General features: G+C 42.4%; 1 protein-coding gene across 1 annotated transcript; it reads left to right on the forward strand.

Annotated features, from left to right (window-relative positions):
- Window positions 1-1,836: 1,836 nt before the first annotated feature.
- Window positions 1,837-20,379, forward strand: WDR82 (WD repeat domain 82). Its single transcript, XM_058726703.1, has 9 exons — window positions 1,837-2,307; window positions 6,319-6,416; window positions 9,407-9,473; window positions 14,052-14,151; window positions 14,638-14,754; window positions 14,988-15,143; window positions 15,582-15,651; window positions 16,446-16,588; window positions 17,577-20,379. Exons 1-9 carry the CDS (start codon window positions 2,147-2,149, stop codon window positions 17,604-17,606), a joined length of 942 nt encoding a protein of 313 aa, XP_058582686.1. The 5' UTR covers window positions 1,837-2,146; the 3' UTR covers window positions 17,607-20,379.
- Window positions 20,380-20,812: the final 433 nt, after the last annotated feature.

The following is a 20,812-nucleotide window of genomic DNA, read 5'->3' on the forward strand; positions in this document are numbered from 1 at the left end:
GGGACGTCCCTTAGTTCTTTCTAGAAAGATTCAACTAGCCCAGGGTTTCTGCTTTCTTTTTTTTTTTTTTAATTTTTTTTTTCAACATTTTTAATTTATTTTTGGGACAGAGAGAGACAGAGCATGAACGGGGGAGGGGCAGAGAGAGAGGGAGACACAGAATCGGAAACAGGCTCCAGGCTCCGAGCCATCAGCCCAGAGCCTGACGCGGGGCTCGAACTCACGGACCGCGAGATCGTGACCTGGCTGAAGTCGGACGCTTAACCGACTGCGCCACCCAGGCGCCCCAGTTTCTGCTTTCTTTTTACCATTGTCCAGGTTATATCTGGATCTCTGGATATCACATCTTTTTTTTTTTTTAATTTTTTTTAACGTTTATTTATTTTTGAGACAGAGAGAGACAGAGCATGAATGGGGGAGGGTCAGAGAGAGGGAGACACAGAATCTGAAACAGGCTCCAGGCTCTGAGCCATCAGCACAGAGCCTGACGCGGGGCTTGAACTCACGAACCGTGAGATCATGACCTGAGCCGAAGTCGGACACTCAACCGACTGAGCCACCCAGGCGCCCCTCACATCTTCTTAATATCAGTGATTTTAATGTTTAAGTCTTTCCTTTTCCTTTTCTTCCTCTTCAGCCACTGCAGTTTAGCAAAGCGAAATAAACAGGCCTGTCTCCATTGTTAGAGACCTCAGGCAATTAATCTTTGAGTTGCTGCATGCAACTTAGAGATCTATGAACTCTCATAGGCTGCACTGAGTTTGACCTCTTGCACAGAAAGTTAAAGCCAAGGTGCCTGCCCGGTACCTATTTTGTGATCAGATATCGCTTTCCTTTGTTAGGGATCAACTTTCCTTCCTTTTAAGGCAAAAAATCTTTTAAACAAACCAGAGTATAATGCAGCTGTTTTACATCTTGAACGTGGTGGTGGCTGCACGACTGAACATGGGTGTCAAAACTTATAAAACTACCCATTTAAAAGGCCAGTTTTTACTCTACATCAATTATACCTCAATTAAGACCACCACCAACAATTTGGTTTACTACCCTGGAAAAATGTGCAATATACAATACTAACCTGGGGGGAAGTGATGGTTGCATTTATAAAGTTTATGTAGATATATGAATAAAGGAGGAGGAAATTGGGAGAACTTAATTTGTTGAATAAGAGATAACTTTCCTTTTTAAGAATTTCTTTGTAATCGATGCTATTAATTTTGAGCCTGTAAATACATCTTGAAACTTAAAGGTGAGTGATTATAAAAATGTGTGGAGCTATACACTTAAAATTAGTCCACCTTATTCACTTTACGTTATATGTCAATTAAAAAGTTTTTATAGAAGTCTTAAAAGAAAGTTCTGGGCAGTAGTTACAAGGGTGTATATCCAAATGAAAAAAAATCACTTAAAATTTGTGCAGTCTATCGTATAATACAGCTCAAAAAAAACGAACAAAAAATCCCCCAGGCCCTGAAACTGAAACTATGCTTGCGCTGTGGTGCACTAGCAGTCAAAGCCCGCCAGCGGTTAGCGCACTAACTCACCCCCAGGCCGCCGCTCCAGTGGCGTAGCCGACCCTCGCAGTACCTGCTCCCAGTGGTCTGCGATCCCGCACAAAAGCCCACGGCTTCCGGGCACCCTCGGCCTTCCGGCCCACCAAAGGGAAGGCCGTGGACATCCCCGCCCCTCGCGCCCTACTGCCCGTCAGGGAATCGCCGCCCCGGGCCACCCCGCCACTCCATTCCTCGGCGGCCGCACTGACGTCACCGCCCCACCGCCCCTTCTCGCGCTGCCCTTCCGCCCCGCCCCCTTTCCCGGCGTGCGCTGCGGTGAGGCTCCTCGCCCTCAGCTTCTGCCTGTCGTCCCAAGATGGCGGACACAATGAGCCGGCGCCTCGCCGGTTGGCCTTGAGGCGACTGTGAGGAGGAACGGTCCGCGAGATCCCGCAGTCCCGGCAGAAGAGCGCCGCACGTGCAGGAGGAGGAAGGGGTGGAGGCGGCCCGACTGTCGGCCGCCTTTCCGCTCGCCGCCGGCGCGGCGCCCGCCCCGCCCGGGTCGGCCCCTCGGCAGCCAGCCCGCCCGCCCGCCTGCTGCCGGGCCCCGCCCCGGCCCTGCGCCGCCGCCACCGCCTCCAGCAGCCGCCGCCATGAAGCTGACCGACAGCGTGCTGCGGAGTTTCCGCGTCGCCAAGGTGTTCCGCGAGAACTCGGACAAGATTAACTGCTTTGACTTTAGCCCCAACGGCGAGACGGTCATCTCGAGCAGCGACGACGACTCCATCGTGCTCTATGACTGCCAGGAGGGCAAGTGAGTGCGGCGGTGGCCCTGGGCCCGGGCCCGAGTCTGTCCGTCCCTCCCTCTCTCCCTCTCGTGGCCCAGCGCTCGCCCCGCCGCCCGCCCCCGCCGCCCTCTCCGGCCTGTTTTGCACTCGCTGCCGCCAGGGCCGCTTCCATTCCGAAGATGTCCAGGAGACCTTTTTAAAAATAATAAGAATAGTGAGAGTGATACTACCATCGTTATTATTTTGCTTGCTTTCGGCCTCCTGGAAAAGCGCTTCCGTATCGCTTGCCAAACCCCACCTTGACCTTGACCTTTAAACGCCCGGTCCGCCCACCTGGGCCCCAGCAGGTAGCTTTTCCGCTCCTCCGACTCTGTCAGAGGTGCCGGTCGGCTCTGGCCCCCCGCGCGGAACCGCAGAGGCTGCGCTCCTGCCTCAGCAGCGTCACAGCTCGCTCTCTCTGCCCTCCTCGGTGACCTCGATTCAGCCGTGGCACTCCGCCCATCCCCTGCCCCTTAGCTTCCCGCCGCCTTCTGCCGGAAGGCCGCGTGGGTTGCAGTTCTTAGCTGTCAGGATTTATTTGTTGTGCCTCTTTGGGCCCCCTGTCTTTTTCTTTCGGTTCCAAATCATTCTTTTACTCCCTCAGACCCATTGCCCACATTTGTAGTTAACTTTTTAACAACATCAGAAACTTTTCCTTTTTGCCAAAAAAAACTAACTTGGCTGTCCCATCCCGACCTGAATGGGAACCTACTATGAAAACATAGCATCCCAAAACAATTTTATGTTTCCTCTTATATATATATTTTTAAATTACACTTTATGGTCCACCTGGAATTACCAAAATTCAGGGTCTGATCGTGAAATTTCTGTGTTGCCACCGCACTGCATCTCTAAAGTCTTATAAGCACATTTGCCTTTTTCTCTGGGGACCTTGTCAGCTTCACCTCACCCTTTATAAACCTGCTTTGCTTTCTCGTTACTAAATTGTGAACTCCTTTGGAGCAGAAACTGGCTTAGGCTAGATTCGATTTCCCTCAGCCACCTTCTCCAAGCAGGCTTGTGGCTATTTGGTATAATTCGGTGGCTAGTGGTTTTGTCAGATTTCATTTTGTTACCTAATTCCAGATCTTATTTTTTGAATCGTTGGGGTTTTCTCTGCCTTTTCCAACTGTTCTTTTTGCCTTTTGTTTTGTTTTAAAACCGATGGCTTCTGTAAACTTTCTTTGGAACTTGTCTCTTCGTTTGTCAGTTCGGTTATCTAAAGTAACGTTGTTTTGGTCTAAGCTGTATCTTCTTCCCAATTTTTTCCCACGGGCGCTATGGAAAAGTATTATGTAACTGGCTCTGGATCTGCCTGCAGTATGCAGACGAGTGGCCTAGAGTGGTGGTCCTAAGGGAAGAGAGCATTGTTAGCTGGACCAGTGCTGACTTTAGTCAACGTTATTCATTTAGTAGATGTATTTCTGTCCAGGTTTGGTCATTTGAATCAGCTTGGAAGAGAGAGTAACATGTAGAGCTGGAGTCGGGATTAGGATCGTGGGTTCCTGGGACTAGAAGTAATTTGAAGTTGACTGGCTTGAAATGTTGAGTGCTTGTGCACAGATTGGAACCTCTACCTGGAACCTTGATGATGGAGATGTATGTTCTCATTCAAAGGAGATGAAGGTTGTGATAGCCTTCTTAGTAGTTTCTCTCTAAGTGGGGCATAATTTCTACTTGTTGGGAGCAGTGACAGTTTACTTGGAAGTAAAATGTTAATGTTACGACATGCAGTTTATTCACTCATGTAGCTTTTTACATAATTACAAACTTACAGGAAAGTTAAACAGTATTTCAGAGATCCATATCATCCAATAATCAGTTACATTTTACCTCTTTTGCGTTACAGCTCTGTGTTAAGTACTTAGGTGTGCATTTTTTAATGAACCATTAAGAGAATAAGTTGGAGGTATCAAGCCCCTGATCTCCAAACACTTCAACATGGATTTCCTCAGCACAAGGACATTCTTTTATACAACCAGAGCACAATTATCCAAATTAGCAAATTTAGTATTGATGTAATAGTGTAGGGCATTCTCTTTTACATTTTCTCTTATCAATTAATTGTGACCTTATTTCATTGTGGTCTATGGCAAGGGACTGGCTTGGTAGTTAGGAGACCTGGGTTCTAGTTTGGCTTTGTGACCAGGTATGTGACAATGGTTAGATCACTTCTCTGAGTATTAGATGACCTCTTTTGCCTTTAAGAGTCCATGATCCTAAGGGGTAATGTGAGGAAAAAATGTGCCACTAGTATAAGTCAAACCAACATTGGTAGAAGAGTAGTGTTTCCTTGGAAGTCATAGTATCTCTACTAGATGGTACTAAATGTTAGAATTTGGGAGTTTGAAGATGGTCAAAACAAGATTCTTTATACTTAATATTTTCCAGTTTTTTGTTCATTTTGTCCGTTGTTTTTGTTCATCTGTTAAGTGATTTTTCAATTTGAAAGACTTATAAAATATATTATCTGCTAGGTGATGAAAATTTTTCATAATATTTTTTATTCATGCCTGATCACCAGACTCATAGTTTGTGGAAAGAAGCTTAACCAAAATATTCATGGAAAAATGTTGTGCATGGGCTTTGTAAAGATTCTCTGAAATGGATGCAAAAATTAGGATCTTGTTTCCAAACTAGGAAGTGATATGAGGTAAAAGATTTGTTATTAAAAATAAATCTCAGGTTAGTGTTTGAGACAAATAGGCCATACATAAGTGGAACTAAAAACTTTCCTTATTCCATACCCTTTAACATTGGCTCTTCAGGATATGTCTTCCCTATTTTAGACTGAATTGTTGGGATAAGTAAGCTTCTTTTTCCACTTGTAGAAATAAAGTCAACTATTTTTTGAGAGCAAGAACACATGTATGTGCATACATGTGCTCGCTGTTTACCACACAGTGACCCCACAGCAGAGCCCAGGGTAGGGGATTAAACAGGGTAGACTTTGAGCTGATCTTTTTAACTAAGCTTTCAGTTAAAGGTGAAAATGTGGAAAATTCAGTGCATTTGGAATGAGAAGCTTGTTTGGAAATGAGTTTTGGGTAGGGAAACCCTTGACCTCACTGACATTAACAAAAATTGAAAGTGCAAATATTTGAGTTCTTAAAGCTGCTTGGGTAATCTGATTGTTTAGCATCTAGGCTTCATTGAGAGGGCGAATTTTTTTCTTTTTCAAAATTAGAACTCTTTGTAAACATTGGTATACAATTTATAAAATCCTCCTATACCCAAATGTAGAACATTGTGAGCTTTTGGTTAAAGATTTTACTGAGATCAGTTTCAGTTTGATCTTTGATATTCAGGGTCCTATAGAGGAAGACATTGAAGGAAAAGGAACTTCATATGAATTTGTAACTCCTAGCTTAGAATTATGTGATTTTACATTAAAAAGAAAAGAACCAATGACCAGTTTTTTTCTAGGGAGAATCAGCCTTGCCTTCTAAAAGCCTCAGTAAGTACTTTGGACTTGTAGAATAGGAAGGATAGATAGCTTCTGCAACTGCAGGTTATATTAGGAAAGACAAGCAGTTTTACATCTGGTTTCAGTTTTGATAAATCATTTGTTTCTTCTTGAGAAAAGATCTGGTTTCTAAGTGAATGGCTCAAGAAAAGTTTGGCCTCACTAATTTAATGTATTCCCATATCCCTCTTTGTTATAAACTGTGACTTGTGTTTTGTGTGCCTTCCTTTCCAAAAAGATGTACTTTTTCTCAAAACTTCTGAACATTGTGTAAAGACTCAGTTGAGCCCTCAGATTTACTTCCACTTCCTAACCTCAGCATTTGTTGTTCAGAGGTGAAAGTCTGTTGCACTTGATTGATTCCATTTGTTTTCTCTCGTTTGGAAGAAATTCTGTTTCTTTCCAGTGTTAGAGCTTCCAAAGAATTCTCATCCTTGCCACATCATTCAGAGTCTTCTGTTTATATGAAGATCCTAGGTTTTGGTGATGGAGGATTTTGATGGTTTTCTTTCTCTGTCCATTTCCTCATCAGACCAAAGAGAACCCTGTACAGTAAGAAATATGGCGTGGACCTCATCAGATACACCCATGCAGCAAACACAGTCGTTTACAGCTCTAACAAAATAGACGGTAAGCAAGCCTTCTTTTTGGGAAGTAATGGTTATGATTTCTTTTGTTAAGTAGTTCTTGGAATCTTTGTGACTATTTCTGCTTTGCTTAGAGTTTCTGTAATTTAAACATATTTTCTTAAGATGTTAGCAATTGTTATGACTGAAGGGATACTGGAAACAAGCCACCAATACTTTTGAAGGACTTGAAATGGAGTATGAAAGGTCTCTAGATTAGAATGGAGAGTGGGTATAGGAAGCAATGAATTATATTTATAGTTTGTACTTCTTTAAACTTGAAAGAATACTTTTTGAACAAATAAAAGGAAAGACTATTTGACATACAGCAAGTGGCAAATAACCACGAATGTTTGAGCTGTGGTAGTTTAGGGACCTTAGATGAGATTTTGGTGTATGCTCTACCTTTCATGGTCTGTGTCATGAAGGACAGTGTATTGACCTTAATTATGTTTAATTTTAGGGACCATTTTTAATCTGAATTTTGTCCCTTTTCCATTTTATTTATTTTTAAAGACTTTATTTGTAAGTAAGCTCTATACCCAATGTGGGGCTCGAATTCACAACCCTGAAATCAAAAGAGTCACATGCCCTTCAGACTGAGCCAGCTAGAGGGCCCTTCCCCTTTTAACTTTTAAATAAAGTTAATGGTTTTAAAGAGTAAAGAGTTATTTTTATAAATTAAATTTGTGAATTTCTTTATCTAATAAATGATCTTGATCTTGTTTTTACCTGCATTTATTTCCCCTGGGATAAGTCATTCTCAGTTGGCAGTTCATCTTGGTAGTTGAGGACTTTCACCTTAGGACTCTTTTTTTTTTTTTTTTTTTCCATTTATCTCACTGATTTATTGATTGTCTCACTTTTTATAGTAAGTTTTATTTTTTTTTCTTTTTTTAAAATTTTAATGTTTATTTTTGAGAGAGAGAACATGAGCAGGGGAGGGGCAGAGAGAGAGAGAGAGAGAGAGAGAGACACAGAATCCAAAGCAGGCTTCAGGCTCTGAGCTGTCGGCACAGATCTCGATGCGGGGCCCCAGCCCACAGACTGTGAGATCATGACCTGCTAGATCATGACCTGAGGTGAAGTCGGCCACTTAACCGACTGAGCCACCCAGGCGCCCCTGCAGTTAAGATTTTTCTAATGTCATCCACAAAGATCACTTAGACTGCTGTTTTGGCTATGCTTATCTCAGAGCAGATGGGCGGAAGTCCTTTTTTTTTTTTTTTTTTTTTTTTTTTAAATGAGACTTTTCTGCCTGTACTTGATTTTTAGTAAGTATATCATTTCTACTTTTCATGCCTCTATTTCAGAAGTGGTTTTCTAAGTAAGCAGTGCAATTGATGCTTTTGGACAAGAATATAAAACATTAGGATCCTGAGGAAACATATCTATGTGATCACCTGAATGACTGGTATACTTCTTCTGTTGGGGTGATTAAATGTGAGGATTCTCCAAATATGGTGCAAAATGAGGCAAATGTGTGGCACTTGCAGCTTTGCTGCCAGGCCTCTGCTGGGAGGATGTTGCCTTTCCTGTCTCGAGTGCATCCTGAAGAGTTCCTCCAACGCTCCGTTTCCTTTTGCCTGATTCCAGGCTGAGGTAGTAGTTTGTACAGTTTGAGGGTCTATGATACCACCCGGTACAGGAGATAACTGTACAGGCCACTGCCTTGCCAGGAACAGTGCACCAGCTACTGAGTGGGGCGGAGAGGATGGCGACTCCCTGCTCATCTCTGGGAAACCAGGTAATGGGGAGGAAAGTCTTTTTCTGCTTAGGGCAGGTGAGTAGTTACTAGCAATAGAACATCCAGGAAGACTTCATAGTTGTCATTCTAGAACTTTGAAGATTTTCAAGGAAAACTATAGAGTTCAGTTTTGGAACATACAAAGAGTGCGGTTTTCCCTCTCCCGAGTTAGATGCCCTGTTACTAGAAAGTACCCCTGTGAACAACTGGAATGACTTGGTGCTTTCAGCCTCTTTGTTTCTGTGTTGTTTGCCTCTAGAATGTTCTTTCTATGCTTTCCTATCTATATTGGCACCATTTCCTATTGCCTTTTTCGCAACAGTTGCTTCTTATTCCTAGTCTTTTGCAAGGCATAGTACTTTCTAGTTCTGTTCTTTATGGCACTTCATTCCCTTTCCACCACCATCTTTTTGTTTACTTTTTCAGGTAGAATCACTTGGTTTTTAAGAGTGTTTTGTCTTTTTCTCCCCAAGCACAAATCTCTATGATTATTCTTTTCTTTGATATTGACAGAATCTCGCTGCTGTGACTTACTGATGTATTTATGAGTTTAATTTTTAAATGTTTTAAGATCTTTTTAACCCAATTTCCTGATTTGTTCTTTTGGACACTTTATTATTATTATTATTATTATTATTATTATCAACTGACTTCTCTCTGATGCACAAAGTACTAGTGGATAGCTGGTTAACTTAAAAAGTAGTAGGACGTTACTTCTGTTTCCATTTGTTTAGTTTTGATGTAGATTATATACCCAATTAAAATTTAGGTCCCTAACACGCTGTTTGGAGAACCCTGGACAAACAAAAATATTATGCCAGAGTTCAGCCTGATCCTCAGTTTAGCATGGCTACTTAATTCTTCTTTCCTTAGCACCTAAATGTTTTCCTTTAAGGCTTGCCATTCTGTGAGCACTGAACCTATTGTGCTTTCTGGGGGTGGTGCAGGCAGGGTATATTTGCAGGACAGGTTGCACTGTAACTATGCAGAAGCCAAAGATTGGTGGTAACAATGATTTTTAAAAATTGCTGTATATGCTGTCAAGAACGAACTCTGCTTTTGAATTATGTGAAATCTGTAGTGCCCATTCTTCAGCTGTGGAGAAGAATTACTCAGCCTTACTTATTCACACCTTGCTTGAGTTATGGAAAACAATAAATTTTTTGGCCTTGTTTTCAAGATGAAAAAGTACAGTAATTCCTTTAAAAATAATAGGGTATCATCATGCCTTATTTGTCTTCTTACAGATACTATTCGTTACCTGTCCTTGCATGACAACAAATACATCAGATACTTTCCTGGACATAGCAAAAGGTAAGACCCAGATGTTACAGAAGTAGATAGGTCTTTTACCCCTGAGGTTACCCAGAGACTAGGAGAGTAGAGAGATTTTATTAGTGAACTAAAGCTAGTTCTTTACTGCTGTTTGGCATTCCTCTTAGTCTTCTCTTGTTAACTCTCCCTCAGACAGTCAATACTTGATTTACTGAGGTTGTGGAAGCAGGGGTAGGACTTCATAGATAAACTGAAATCTCACTTAAAACATAATTGGAGAAAAAGTGGATTAAAGACACTCAGTGGAAACCTATGTAGTACAAATTACATTTATCATTGAGGAACCCCAAATATTAGATGTCCCTTAACGAAAGGACCATTTATATGTGAGGCCTCTTCCAGTACTGGTGGCCCCATTACAGCAGGCCCCTAGTCTTCATAAACATGTTCCATGTGAAGATCTTAATGAGGATGAAAAAAAATAATAATAAATAAAATTGTCCTTTGTGACTTTTGAAAGTCCAGAAGCTTGTTTCCTTATTCTGTTTTGTAATGCAGTTTGTTTCTCTCTATCTCATACCTCAGTTCCCCCAGTGTTTTTTTTTCAAATATTCAAGTTTGGGTTGAGTGTTAAACACATTTTCCTTTGGATGATATTTTAATCACTGAGGGTATTTCCTCCTGCTTTTGTTTACAAACATACATTAACACAGTACAACTTGGAGTGGTACAGAACCTTAACAGGAGATGGACCAAGAGCACCCTGTTTTAGGCTGCACTTTTGATTGGGCAGAGCATATCTATGTTGCTGAAGGTGAGAGCTGACAGCTATTGGTTACTGGTCCCAAACAAACAAATGATGGCTTGTGATAAGTAGATGTTTTTGCTTGTTTGTAGTCAAATTAATGTTCACAAATGATTTGAGTTGATTGTAGTTGTTTGAAATTCTTTCCAATCTTCCTGATTATCCAGCTTTTTGATGTCCTGATCCTCAGAAGATAACTTGTTGCCGTTTTTTTTTTTGTTTTTTTTTTTTTAAGAAAATCAAGGCCATCCAAAATGAGTTCTTTTCAACTTCCTTGGAACCCTTTCCTTGAAAAGAAGTATCCTTTCTTCTTTGACAAAACCAACCTCCTTCTTTCTACTTGTTTCCATCTTCTTAAGTAGACTTTTCCTTGCTGCCTACAAACTTACTTGGTCTTCCTTATCTTAAATCTATTCCTTGAACTTATCTCCCACTCCTTTTAACTGTCAAACATGAAAGAATAATCTGCATACTCCCATCTCCACCTCCTCACTCATTCACTGTTTAAATCATTTGGTCTAGTCCCAGGATCATTTATGGGGCTTTTTCCATGCTGTTTTACTCCTCTTTCCCTGCTGTCTCCAGTTAAAATCTGTCTTCGGGGGTGGGGGGTGGGGGGTAGGGGTTGGTTTTTGGGTTTTTGGCTTTTTTTGGTGTTCAACTTCTCAGTGACTTTTTTTTTTCCCCTTTGGCAGCCTACTTTCCCATTTTGGTTCCACTCTTGCAATTCTTGGCCTTTCTTTCTCCTTTTGACTCTAAAATAAGTAAGATTTCACCCTAGCTTTTCTCCTGTCTTGATATTTTCTCACATCTTCATCACTAATTTCATTTACCTCTACTCAGATGGCTTCCCAAATCAATATTTTTAGCTCATGTCTACCCTGATTTCCAGACTCCATTTCCACCTCCAGGTTTTATATACATCTATGTGGATATCTCTTTCATGCTCCCACCTGACAGGTCCAGCATACCATCCCTCATTGTTACATGCTGTGGGCCATATCCTCTCTCTCGGCCTCATGTTTCTTTATCACTGTCCCTTCTAATTATCCTAACTCAAAGCCTCTGTTCCCTGTTCGCTTTCTTTCCCTTGTTTTCACATCTAGTAAGTTGTTAATCCTATTGATTCTACCTAGGTTTAACCTAGTGTGTCACTCTCCTTTTCTTCGGTCCTGGCTCATGCACTGTAAAGTGAATTACAGTCAAATCCTAATTAATCTCCCTATCCCATATCATCCTTCTTTAGCATCCTGTATTACAGTTCCGACCACTTCATAGTCTATCTATATCTCTGTGAAGAACTTTAATAGTTCTCCATATCTGTCTGCCCCTTCCCCTTGGAGTGAGGCTTTCCTCCCTCTGGTTGTGACTCATTTTCCCAACATTATCTTCCACCACTCAAGTTGAGGTGAATTCTGGGCTGCTTCCTAGACATGGGCCTCATGCCTTCCTGTCTGGCACTTTTTCTGTAAAGACATCTCTCATTGAAATCCTGTCCACCACATGTGGTGCTTCTTACAGAAAGCCTTCTCTGACCCTCTCTTGGAGTTCTCTGGACTGGACAGTTAAGCTTTCTTAGAGTTGGGCTATTTTTGTGTTGTTGTTTGTTTCTGTTTTTGTTTTTAAGTTTATTTATTTTGAGAGAGAGAGAATAAGGGCAGGAACAGAGAGGGAGGGGGACAGAGGATCCAAAGCAGGCTGTGTGCTGACCGCAGAGGGACCGATACGGGGCTAGACCCATGAGATCATGACCTGAGCCAAAGTTAGACCAACTGAGCCATTCAGGTGCTTCTAGAGTTGAGGTTTTACTCCTCGTTGTATTCTCTTTACTTCTCAGCATAGAGCCCAAGATAGACTTTCTCTGAGCTTTTGACCTGAATACAATGACCTAAAATTATATGTACGTATGCATTCTGCTCACTGTTTTATTACCGCCTCAGCATTCCCAGGAAATTTTGGCTTACGGTATCTTTAAATGTTTAAGTTGAGGAACTAGTATGGATGTTAATTGAGTTATATTGGAAGAAATTTTTCTTTAGGTAAAAATTTAGAGAAAAAAAAGTACATTTTCTCATTTTCTATTCATGGCATAAATTTTAATGCTTTCCAGTGGAACTAAAACCTTCTGAACCCCTTTCAGTGTCAACCAAAACTTGAACCTACTCTATTTCTATATAAAAGATCCATTCACAAATGAGCTGTGCAATTTGGTCATCTTTTTGACTTCAAACTTTTATCAAATGAAACAGCACAACACCAACATTTCCTTTATAATCTTCATCTGTGACACCAGCTTTTCTATATCTATGAAGTGTTTTACGGCCAAGCCAGAATGCAGAACTACTCTTCCATAGTCCAGAAGGAAGAGTTATCCAAGTGTCTGTTTCCACAAGGGCCTTCTCTATAGGTGGTAATGTAGACTCATAGGCATTATATATACAGGTCATAGCTTGTGGCCCTCAATGAAACTTCACTTGGGGCTTTGGTAGAGCCACATGCTGTCCTTCATTGCAGGCCAGGCCCAAATGCTTGGGAGGTGGCTGGTGTCTTCATAGCAGAGTGGCAGAGTGAGAATATGAGCAAAGGGGACAAGAGAGCTCAGGAGCCCTTGGAAGAAATGTTTTCTAGTGAGTGACTCTTAGTGGTATAACCATAAAAGGGGACTCATATCAGAAATAACAGTTGCTATTAGCACAGGCCTGTGGCTTGGCTTAGTAAGTAGTGCCCAAACCAACAGCCTCACCATCACCTGGGAGCAGGTTCTCAGACCTGCTGGATTAGAAGTTCTGGGAATGGATCTCAGTAGTCTGTGTTTTTAATCCACCCTCAGATAATGCTGATTGTACTCAGGTTTAAGACTGTTAGTATAGTCCACAAAATTCTAGTTAAGTAATTAAGGATTTTTTGGTAGGTTTTGTTTTTTAATTGAGATATAGTTTTGTACCATAAATTCACCCTCTTAAAGTATACAGTTCAGGTTTTTAGTATATTCACAGAATTGGGCAACCATCACCACTAATCCAGAACACTTTCATCACTCCCAAATAGAAACCCTGTATTCAGTAGCAGTCACCCCCCATGCCTCCTCCTATAAGTTCCCAGCAACCACTAATCTTCTTTCTATATCTATAGCTTTGTTTATTCTGGACATTTTTATAAATGAATGAGACAGTTTGTGCCCTTTCATGTCCACTTCTTTCACTTACCATGTTTCCAAGGTTCATAACATGCTGTAACATGAATCAGTACTTCATTTCTTTTTATTATCAAATATTTCATTGTATAGAGACACCACATTTTGCTTATCCATTCATTAGTTGATGGGCATTTGGGTTTCCACTTTTTTGCTATTATGAATAATGCTGTTGTGAGCATATGTGTACCTTTTTGTATGGACATAGGTTTCTATTTTTCTTGGGTATATACCTGGAAGTGGAATTTCTGGGTCATATAGTAACTACCTTTCACTTTTTAAGGAACTATAAATCTTCCAAAGCACCTGCACCATTTTACATTCCAACCAGCAATGCATGAGGCTTCTAATTATTCTAATAGGTGTGTAGTGGTGTCTCCTTGTGGTTTGCTTTGCATTGGAGGCTTAACATTTTTATGCTGTAGCTCGAAGTTTGTTTTTTCATTATATTAGTTGCTTTTGGTTATTCCAGATTGTTTATATGTGTATGTTTCTTAAAATGGCAGTGTTGGAAGAACAGGTATATATAATGTAGCTAGGCAGGTAGAGTGGTTTAGAGTTCACATCCAATTTTTGCAAATATTATGCTTCAACTCCTATTTATCTTGATGCATTGCAGGGTGGTGGCCTTGTCCATGTCACCTGTGGATGACACTTTCATTTCTGGGTCTCTTGATAAGACCATTCGACTCTGGGATCTCCGGTCTCCTAACTGCCAGGTAATGGTACCTCACAGTTAAAGTTTTCTATGGTAGGCACTATCATGAGCTCTTCCTCTCAAGGAAAGGAGAAAGTAATCATTCCATTCTGAGATCCCAAAGTCTTTCTAAACTTTGGAGAAAATCTGTTTTCCTGGTAGGTGGCTGGTAATTAAGCTAATACCCTAATCCAGTGCATATTGCATTATGCTCTGTGGATTTTTGCTTTCAAAACCATTTTCCTGAAACCTGTGAGCTATAGCTTTTACACTCAAAGAATTTCTTTTTATTTGGATTCAGTGTCTATAGAGTTGTACAGTTAGGGTTGATGAAACCAGTTGTATGGAGACCTGTTTGTAAAAAGCCTTATTTTAGTTAGGTTTGTTTGCTTTTTCCATTCTCTGGGTAGGTATCTGTTTGTGTCCTTTCTTAGTTTTCATTGGAAAAAGTAAATTACATGGTGGTAAGATCCTGGGTTCATTAACCTTTTTTCTTATTTTTTCATAGGGCCTCATGCATCTACAAGGCAAGCCAGTTTGTTCCTTTGATCCAGAAGGGTTAATTTTTGCTGCAGGTGTCAATTCTGAAATGGTCAAACTTTATGACCTTCGCTCTTTTGATAAGGTAAATCTTTGAATCTTTGAGCTATCTTCATATCATGGAGGTTTTGAAGGGTAAGATGAGAGCCTTTTCCATGATAAAGGAGGTATGTGGTAGACACTGGCAAATGTCAGAGCAATAGTTCTTCCTTGCTTTTCCTAGCCAAAAAGGAATCTAAAGGGACAGAATGAGAGTTGGCTCTGGCAGAAGGAATATTGATGGGCCTTGGGCTGGGTCTGCTGTTTTTATCATTTCAGGGGCCATTTGCGACTTTTAAGATGCAGTACGATCGGACTTGTGAGTGGACAGGACTTAAGTTCAGCAATGATGGTAAACTCATCCTCATCTCCACCAATGGCAGCTTCATCCGTCTCATCGATGCATTCAAGGGAGTGGTGATGCACACCTTTGGGGTGAGCTGACAACCTTTGAGCATGGCTGTTTCCATGCTCCTCCCTCCTGGGCTGAGAATTGTGGTAGCTGGTTGATGGAGACCAGTGGTTATCCTTGACTCACTGATGGAAGCATGGACATGCATTTTCATTCTGAACATGAACTAACTTCTCTTGGATTCTGAGACATTCACTTCTCTCACATAGTGTCCCAAGTTTGGAATTTAGATACAAAGTAATTCCTTGCCATAATAATTTTCTAGTTGCATTGAATATGGAGTTGGGGATGGGGGTGAACTGTAAAGGGTGGCAGCCGAGTTTGGAACCTTGGTGGCACTATGCATGAAGAGGAGAGGGTTTCATGGAAAGGAAGATGATGTGTGTGCTGGGTAAGTGTTTATAGGCAATTATTTTATATTAATAGGGCTGTGATAAGAGAACTGTTCTGCTTTTTTTTAGGGTTATGCCAACAGCAAAGCTGTCACTCTGGAGGCCTCATTTACTCCAGACTCCCAGTTTATTATGATTGGTAAGCTTTCTTTATCCCCCTTGGGGGGTTATTTCTCTGTACTGTGTATTTTTCTGTTTGTATTTTTGTTAGTTTTAACTAATTAAAATACTATCTATTATCCTCTTGATGGGTGTTCTCACCTATCTCACCACAATGTATAGTCTTATGCCAAAGGTGCAGTGTCTTTATCCTGATTTTGCACTTCTTTACTGGGACCTGGCATTAATGTTGGTTGAACCAGCATAAGAGTTAAACTCCACAAGCACAGTCTTACTAACAATACTAGCTTTCTGATTTAACCCTGCATTCGGTTTTCAGTGGCTTGGTGTTGGTGGGATGTGATGGTATTTAGCCCCCTCCTTTTTAAAAAAATTTTTTCCTTTAATGTTTATTTTTGAGAGACAGAGCACAAGCAGGGAAGGGGCAGAGAGAGAGGGAGACACAGAATCTGAAGCAGGCTCCAGGCTCTGAACTGTCAGCACAGAGCCTGATGTGGGGCTCAAACCCACGAACTGTGAGATCATGACCTGAGCCAAAGTCAGACACTTAATCAACTGAGCCACCCAGGTGCCCCGTAGCCCCCTTTTTAAATGAGAAAACTAAAGTTAGAGGGGAAATGACTTGGATGGGAACAAATAACTAGGGTCAAGGTCAGTTTCCAAAGTGTCCTTTCTTCACTGCCCCTTCTCCCTCAATTTCAGATGAGGGCCAGGTCCTGAAGCTTGACTTTTCTCCAGATGTCAGTTTGTCTTTCCCACTTTTCTTTGCATTGTGCCTTGAGCTGTTGTATTTTCCTTTATCATTCTCTTTAGGTTCAGAGGATGGCAAGATCCATGTCTGGAATGGAGAGAGTGGTATAAAAGTAGCTGTGTTGGATGGCAAACACACAGGCCCTATTACCTGTTTGCAGTTCAACCCCAAGTTCATGACCTTTGCCAGCGCATGTTCCAACATGGTATGTGAACACAGGAGATGTCTTCCACATAAGGGCCCTTTCCATTTGGGGTGGTGGGTGCTTCAGTAAACTGTGTCCTAAATAGGTTCCTGATAAGCATCCAAGTTCATGTTTCTCAGCTGGTGGCTTCCCTGGTTCACCTCCTATTATCTGATCTCTGGTTGGACTTGGCTTTCACTTTCACCCTTATTTCTGTGATCTGGGATCACCTGTAAGCTGCTGGGAGACCTCAGGCCCATTTTTGCTATAGCCCCTGGTTTTATGACCAAACTACTTGGGACTATGCCTAACAATTTTTTGGCTTCTTAAAATACTTCGAACCAGCCTATTGTGGCTGCAACCTCTCTGTTTGCCATTTCTTTCAGTTTATGCTGAATTCCTGAGAAATTTTTACAGTTGATCATAACTCACTACTTAGCGTTTCCTCCAAGTTCCTTATGTTTCTAGGCAATGCTAGCAGAACAAAGCGTCCGTGTGTCTCAGCCTCAAGTTTCTTTTTAGCATCTCTTAAGTATACCTGGGTATTTGAGGATGAGGGATTTCACTACTAGCCTACCCAGAACACATTGCCCCCTCGCTCTTTTTTTGTTTTTGACACTGAGGAAATGATGTCAGGAAGAAATGCAGCAAAACCACCTCAGTCCCTGTCGTTTTTTTACAGCTTGAGAAGGAGAGGGCATGTTGGAGGTCACCTGGCAGATTGGCAGTAAGGCCAGATACCCACCTCCCCAGACAGCTCTTTTGTTTTTCCTTACCACTGGACTACGAAGGTAGACATGTTGGAGACAGAACCGGCTTACTTTTGCACAGAGGGGGAATGTTTTTCCACAGATTGTCAGAATCGGTTGGTCATGAGGGAAGGCCACCAGCCAAAATTCCTCCACTGTTGGGGTTGGGCACCTTGATGCTGGGGGCACGGTGGTGGTAAGAACCCTGAGTGAGGAGAGAGGCTTGGCTTTTAAAAGTTGATTTATGTTTCTCCTTCCAGGCCTTCTGGTTGCCCACCATCGATGACTGACCTTGGTGCTGCTCGGCTGTTTCTGTACAGTGAGGGTGGCCAACAGGAAAAAACTCAGAGGGGACTGAGATAATGGATCGGATCATTTGACTGGGCTGGAGAGCATCCTTCCACATGGCCTTCCCATGGATGTGCTGTACATCTGCTCAGAAGAAAAAAATTACTTTGCCGAGCTTCTTCAAAAAAGACTGTTGGTGTGGCAGATTCTGTCAGGACTTAGATTTTCCCGCTGTCACTGCACTGAGCTCCTCCAGAGGAGTGACCAGATTCATGATTAGGGTATACTGGGGCCCTCGAGACGCCTTCAATTTTGAATGTATTTGCTGCTGAGGAGCCGGTGAAGTTAATTCTGCACATCCCTTCTCCCACCCCCATAAATGCATGGGAAGCCACAGTTCTGGTTTTGAGATGCTAGGGAAGCTCAGCACCCCTTGCCCGCACCCTGCATGTCTTGTTACTGGGTCTCCCTGTGTCATTGTGGCAATATTCCACACCCATCATGTTACTTAGGTGCCAAACATTTACAGAAATAAGTCTTCATATATCTGGGGGTCAGAAAGGGACAGATGAACAGAAAAGGACCTTGCTTGCCAGGAAGCCTAGCGAGTTAGTCACGTGAGGGTGGGTGATCTGGGCACGCCTCAAGGCTCTGAGTGTTGGATGGGAGATGGCCCAGGAGCCTGAAGGGGAGGGAAGTGGGGGTTGCAGGTGAGTTCCATGGCTGGGAGGTTTAGCAGTAGCCTGGTGTGATTCCCCCGTCATGAAGACAAACCTGCGGTCTTTCTGGGTGCCTACCAAGCTTGGTTTTGTACAAAAGCAAGGTGGGAGTCTATTTTTGTACATGAGATACATCATGCTTTCCTGTGGGCCAGTATTGTGGAGTGAGTCTGAGTTGTTTACACTGATGCCTTCCCTGCCCACCACAAATTGTGTACAGAGTCTCCAGATGATACCACCCCTTCCCCAGCTCCCAAGCAAGAGCTGGCTGTAGGCCTGTGTTATATGTTATATTTAGCCTTTTTATATATGACATGGGGTTTCTGTTGTTTGTATTTTAGCACAGTGTGTACACCTTCATTTAAATATATCCGTGTGTGCATACATATATATGTATATGTATGTATGCATATATATATATGTATATAAAATATCTGTCATTTCTCAGAGTTCAGCAGAAAGAGGTCGAGTCCTGCAGCCCGAGAGAAAGACTGCATCCTTGCTAATAGTGTTTGCCACAAGTGTTAGTGAGTCTTCCCTATTACCCTTTTTTCCTTTGGGAGACAGAATGAAGCAAAGCTTCAAGTGTTTGCTGTTCCCACGGCAGCTAACTGAGGGTCTTGGGATAACTTCCCTTGTATTCCTCAAGCCGCACTTTGGGGCCCTCTCTGCAGTATTAGCCCCCTTTTTGCTCGGTGATGCTCTGCGCTTGTACGTGTGTGACAGTCACTTTTGCATGCCCTTTGTGCCTGGCTTCCGGCATCTGGGGACAAGATGCTGGAACCAGAGCATTTTCAGTTTGTCTGAAGCTTCTTTTCCAATTACAGGTCATTCCTGTTTACCTGGTATGTCTGCTTTCTTCTTTTCCTTGCCTTCTCTTAGAAGAGGGAGAGGTCTTGATCAGGGTTGAAGTGAGCTACAGCTGGCTCATGGCCTTTCCTTCCCCTGCATGGCCTTCTTAGAGCAGTACCAGTAGCATGTTATTTCAGGAAGTTCTCAAACATTTAAGTAGGTCGTAGGTTCTCTGCAGATACAGAAACGGGCTCCACAAGGTTATGACTTGCCCAAGAGTACATAGTTGCTAAGGGGGAAGCAAGCCATTAACTGCCTTTGTTCAGCAGCAGAAATAGGCTGTAAATTGCCAGCAATTACTGTTTTGTTTTGTTAGCAATTACTTTTGACTTGTTTCGCAAAGGGCAAAGGGCATACATCTTTCCAAAATGTCGACTGGAATCTGCAGCTTTTCTGCAGTGCCACCCACTGTATATAGCTTTGCCTTATCAGAATGGAGAGACTTCTAGAAACCAGATGATCTATTACTGCCCACTCCTGGCTCTCCAAAGTAGAAAATTCATGGTAGGAGTAACTGTTCAGAGTGCTTGAGACTGGGTTTATAAGAAGGGCTGCCTAATAAACATACCTGCAGCCAGAGAAGCCACTTGCCTGTCAGCAAAGAAGATGATTCCTCTCGAGAGTTCTTGTGTGTCCAAAGCTGAGGTACCACATTCTTTGGAATAGGCCCGTCACTGCCCCTCTTTCTAGGGACCTGTGGCTACAGAGCTGGCTCCTAAGTTGGGAAGGAAAGGGGAAAGCTACAGCTGGAAGTGATTGGACATGATGTGGTAAGAATAAGGCAGTATAAAGGAGCAGAGGGGCTAGGGCTGCAGGGGTGGAGCCGGTGGTATTCTAAGCTCTCTAGGATGGGAGGGGCGCACCACACTTGAAGAGTCCAGGCCAAAGCCACCAATTTATGTGGGACACTGCACTGCTCAACCACCAGCCAGTGGGGGATTTTTTAATTTTTATTTTTTTAGATAAAACTTCCCTGTTGCAATCATAATTAATGCTTATTGAGGAAATTTGGGGAATTTTAAAGTGAATCAGTTTGCCACCCAAATGCTACCACTGTTAATCTTTTGGTGTTAAATGTTCCTCTAGAAATTTCTGTGCATAGATTTTTGGTGTGTTTACATAGTTGTTATTCTACTGTATATACAATTTTATGTCCCTTTTGTACTTAACATATAAACATTTTTTCCATGTTACCAGTCTTAAACAGAGTTTTATGGTTGTAGCTTTTCTGTTGAGTTTCCATAGCATTGTTTGCCTGGTTCCTAGAGTTGGAGGGAGGGATGGGTTGTCTCCTGTTAGTCCTCCTGATTCCCTTTGGGACTCTGGTAATGCTGTGTGGATGGATTGTTGGGCTCCCTGGGACTGCCTCTGCCTGCCCGTGGTGACCAAGGCCTGTCAGCTGTTAGGAAGAATCCCTAGACCCAGACAGACCTCAACGCATAGCAGCCTGGGTCTCCTCAACCGCAGGCTCTAATAAGCAGCCACAGGGCCAGAAATGAGGGACTGGGAAGGGCCAACTGGTCTTGGTCTGCAGACTCTCTGGCACGTACCTCAGGCTGCCTTTCATCCCTCATTGTTACCTCGACACTTGATCAGGTTGGCAGCCTGTAGCTAGAATAAGGTTTGTCCTGCTAGGT

This window comes from Neofelis nebulosa, chromosome 4 (assembly GCF_028018385.1).
Source record: "Neofelis nebulosa isolate mNeoNeb1 chromosome 4, mNeoNeb1.pri, whole genome shotgun sequence".
In the NCBI taxonomy this organism is placed as follows: Eukaryota; Metazoa; Chordata; class Mammalia; order Carnivora; family Felidae; genus Neofelis; species Neofelis nebulosa.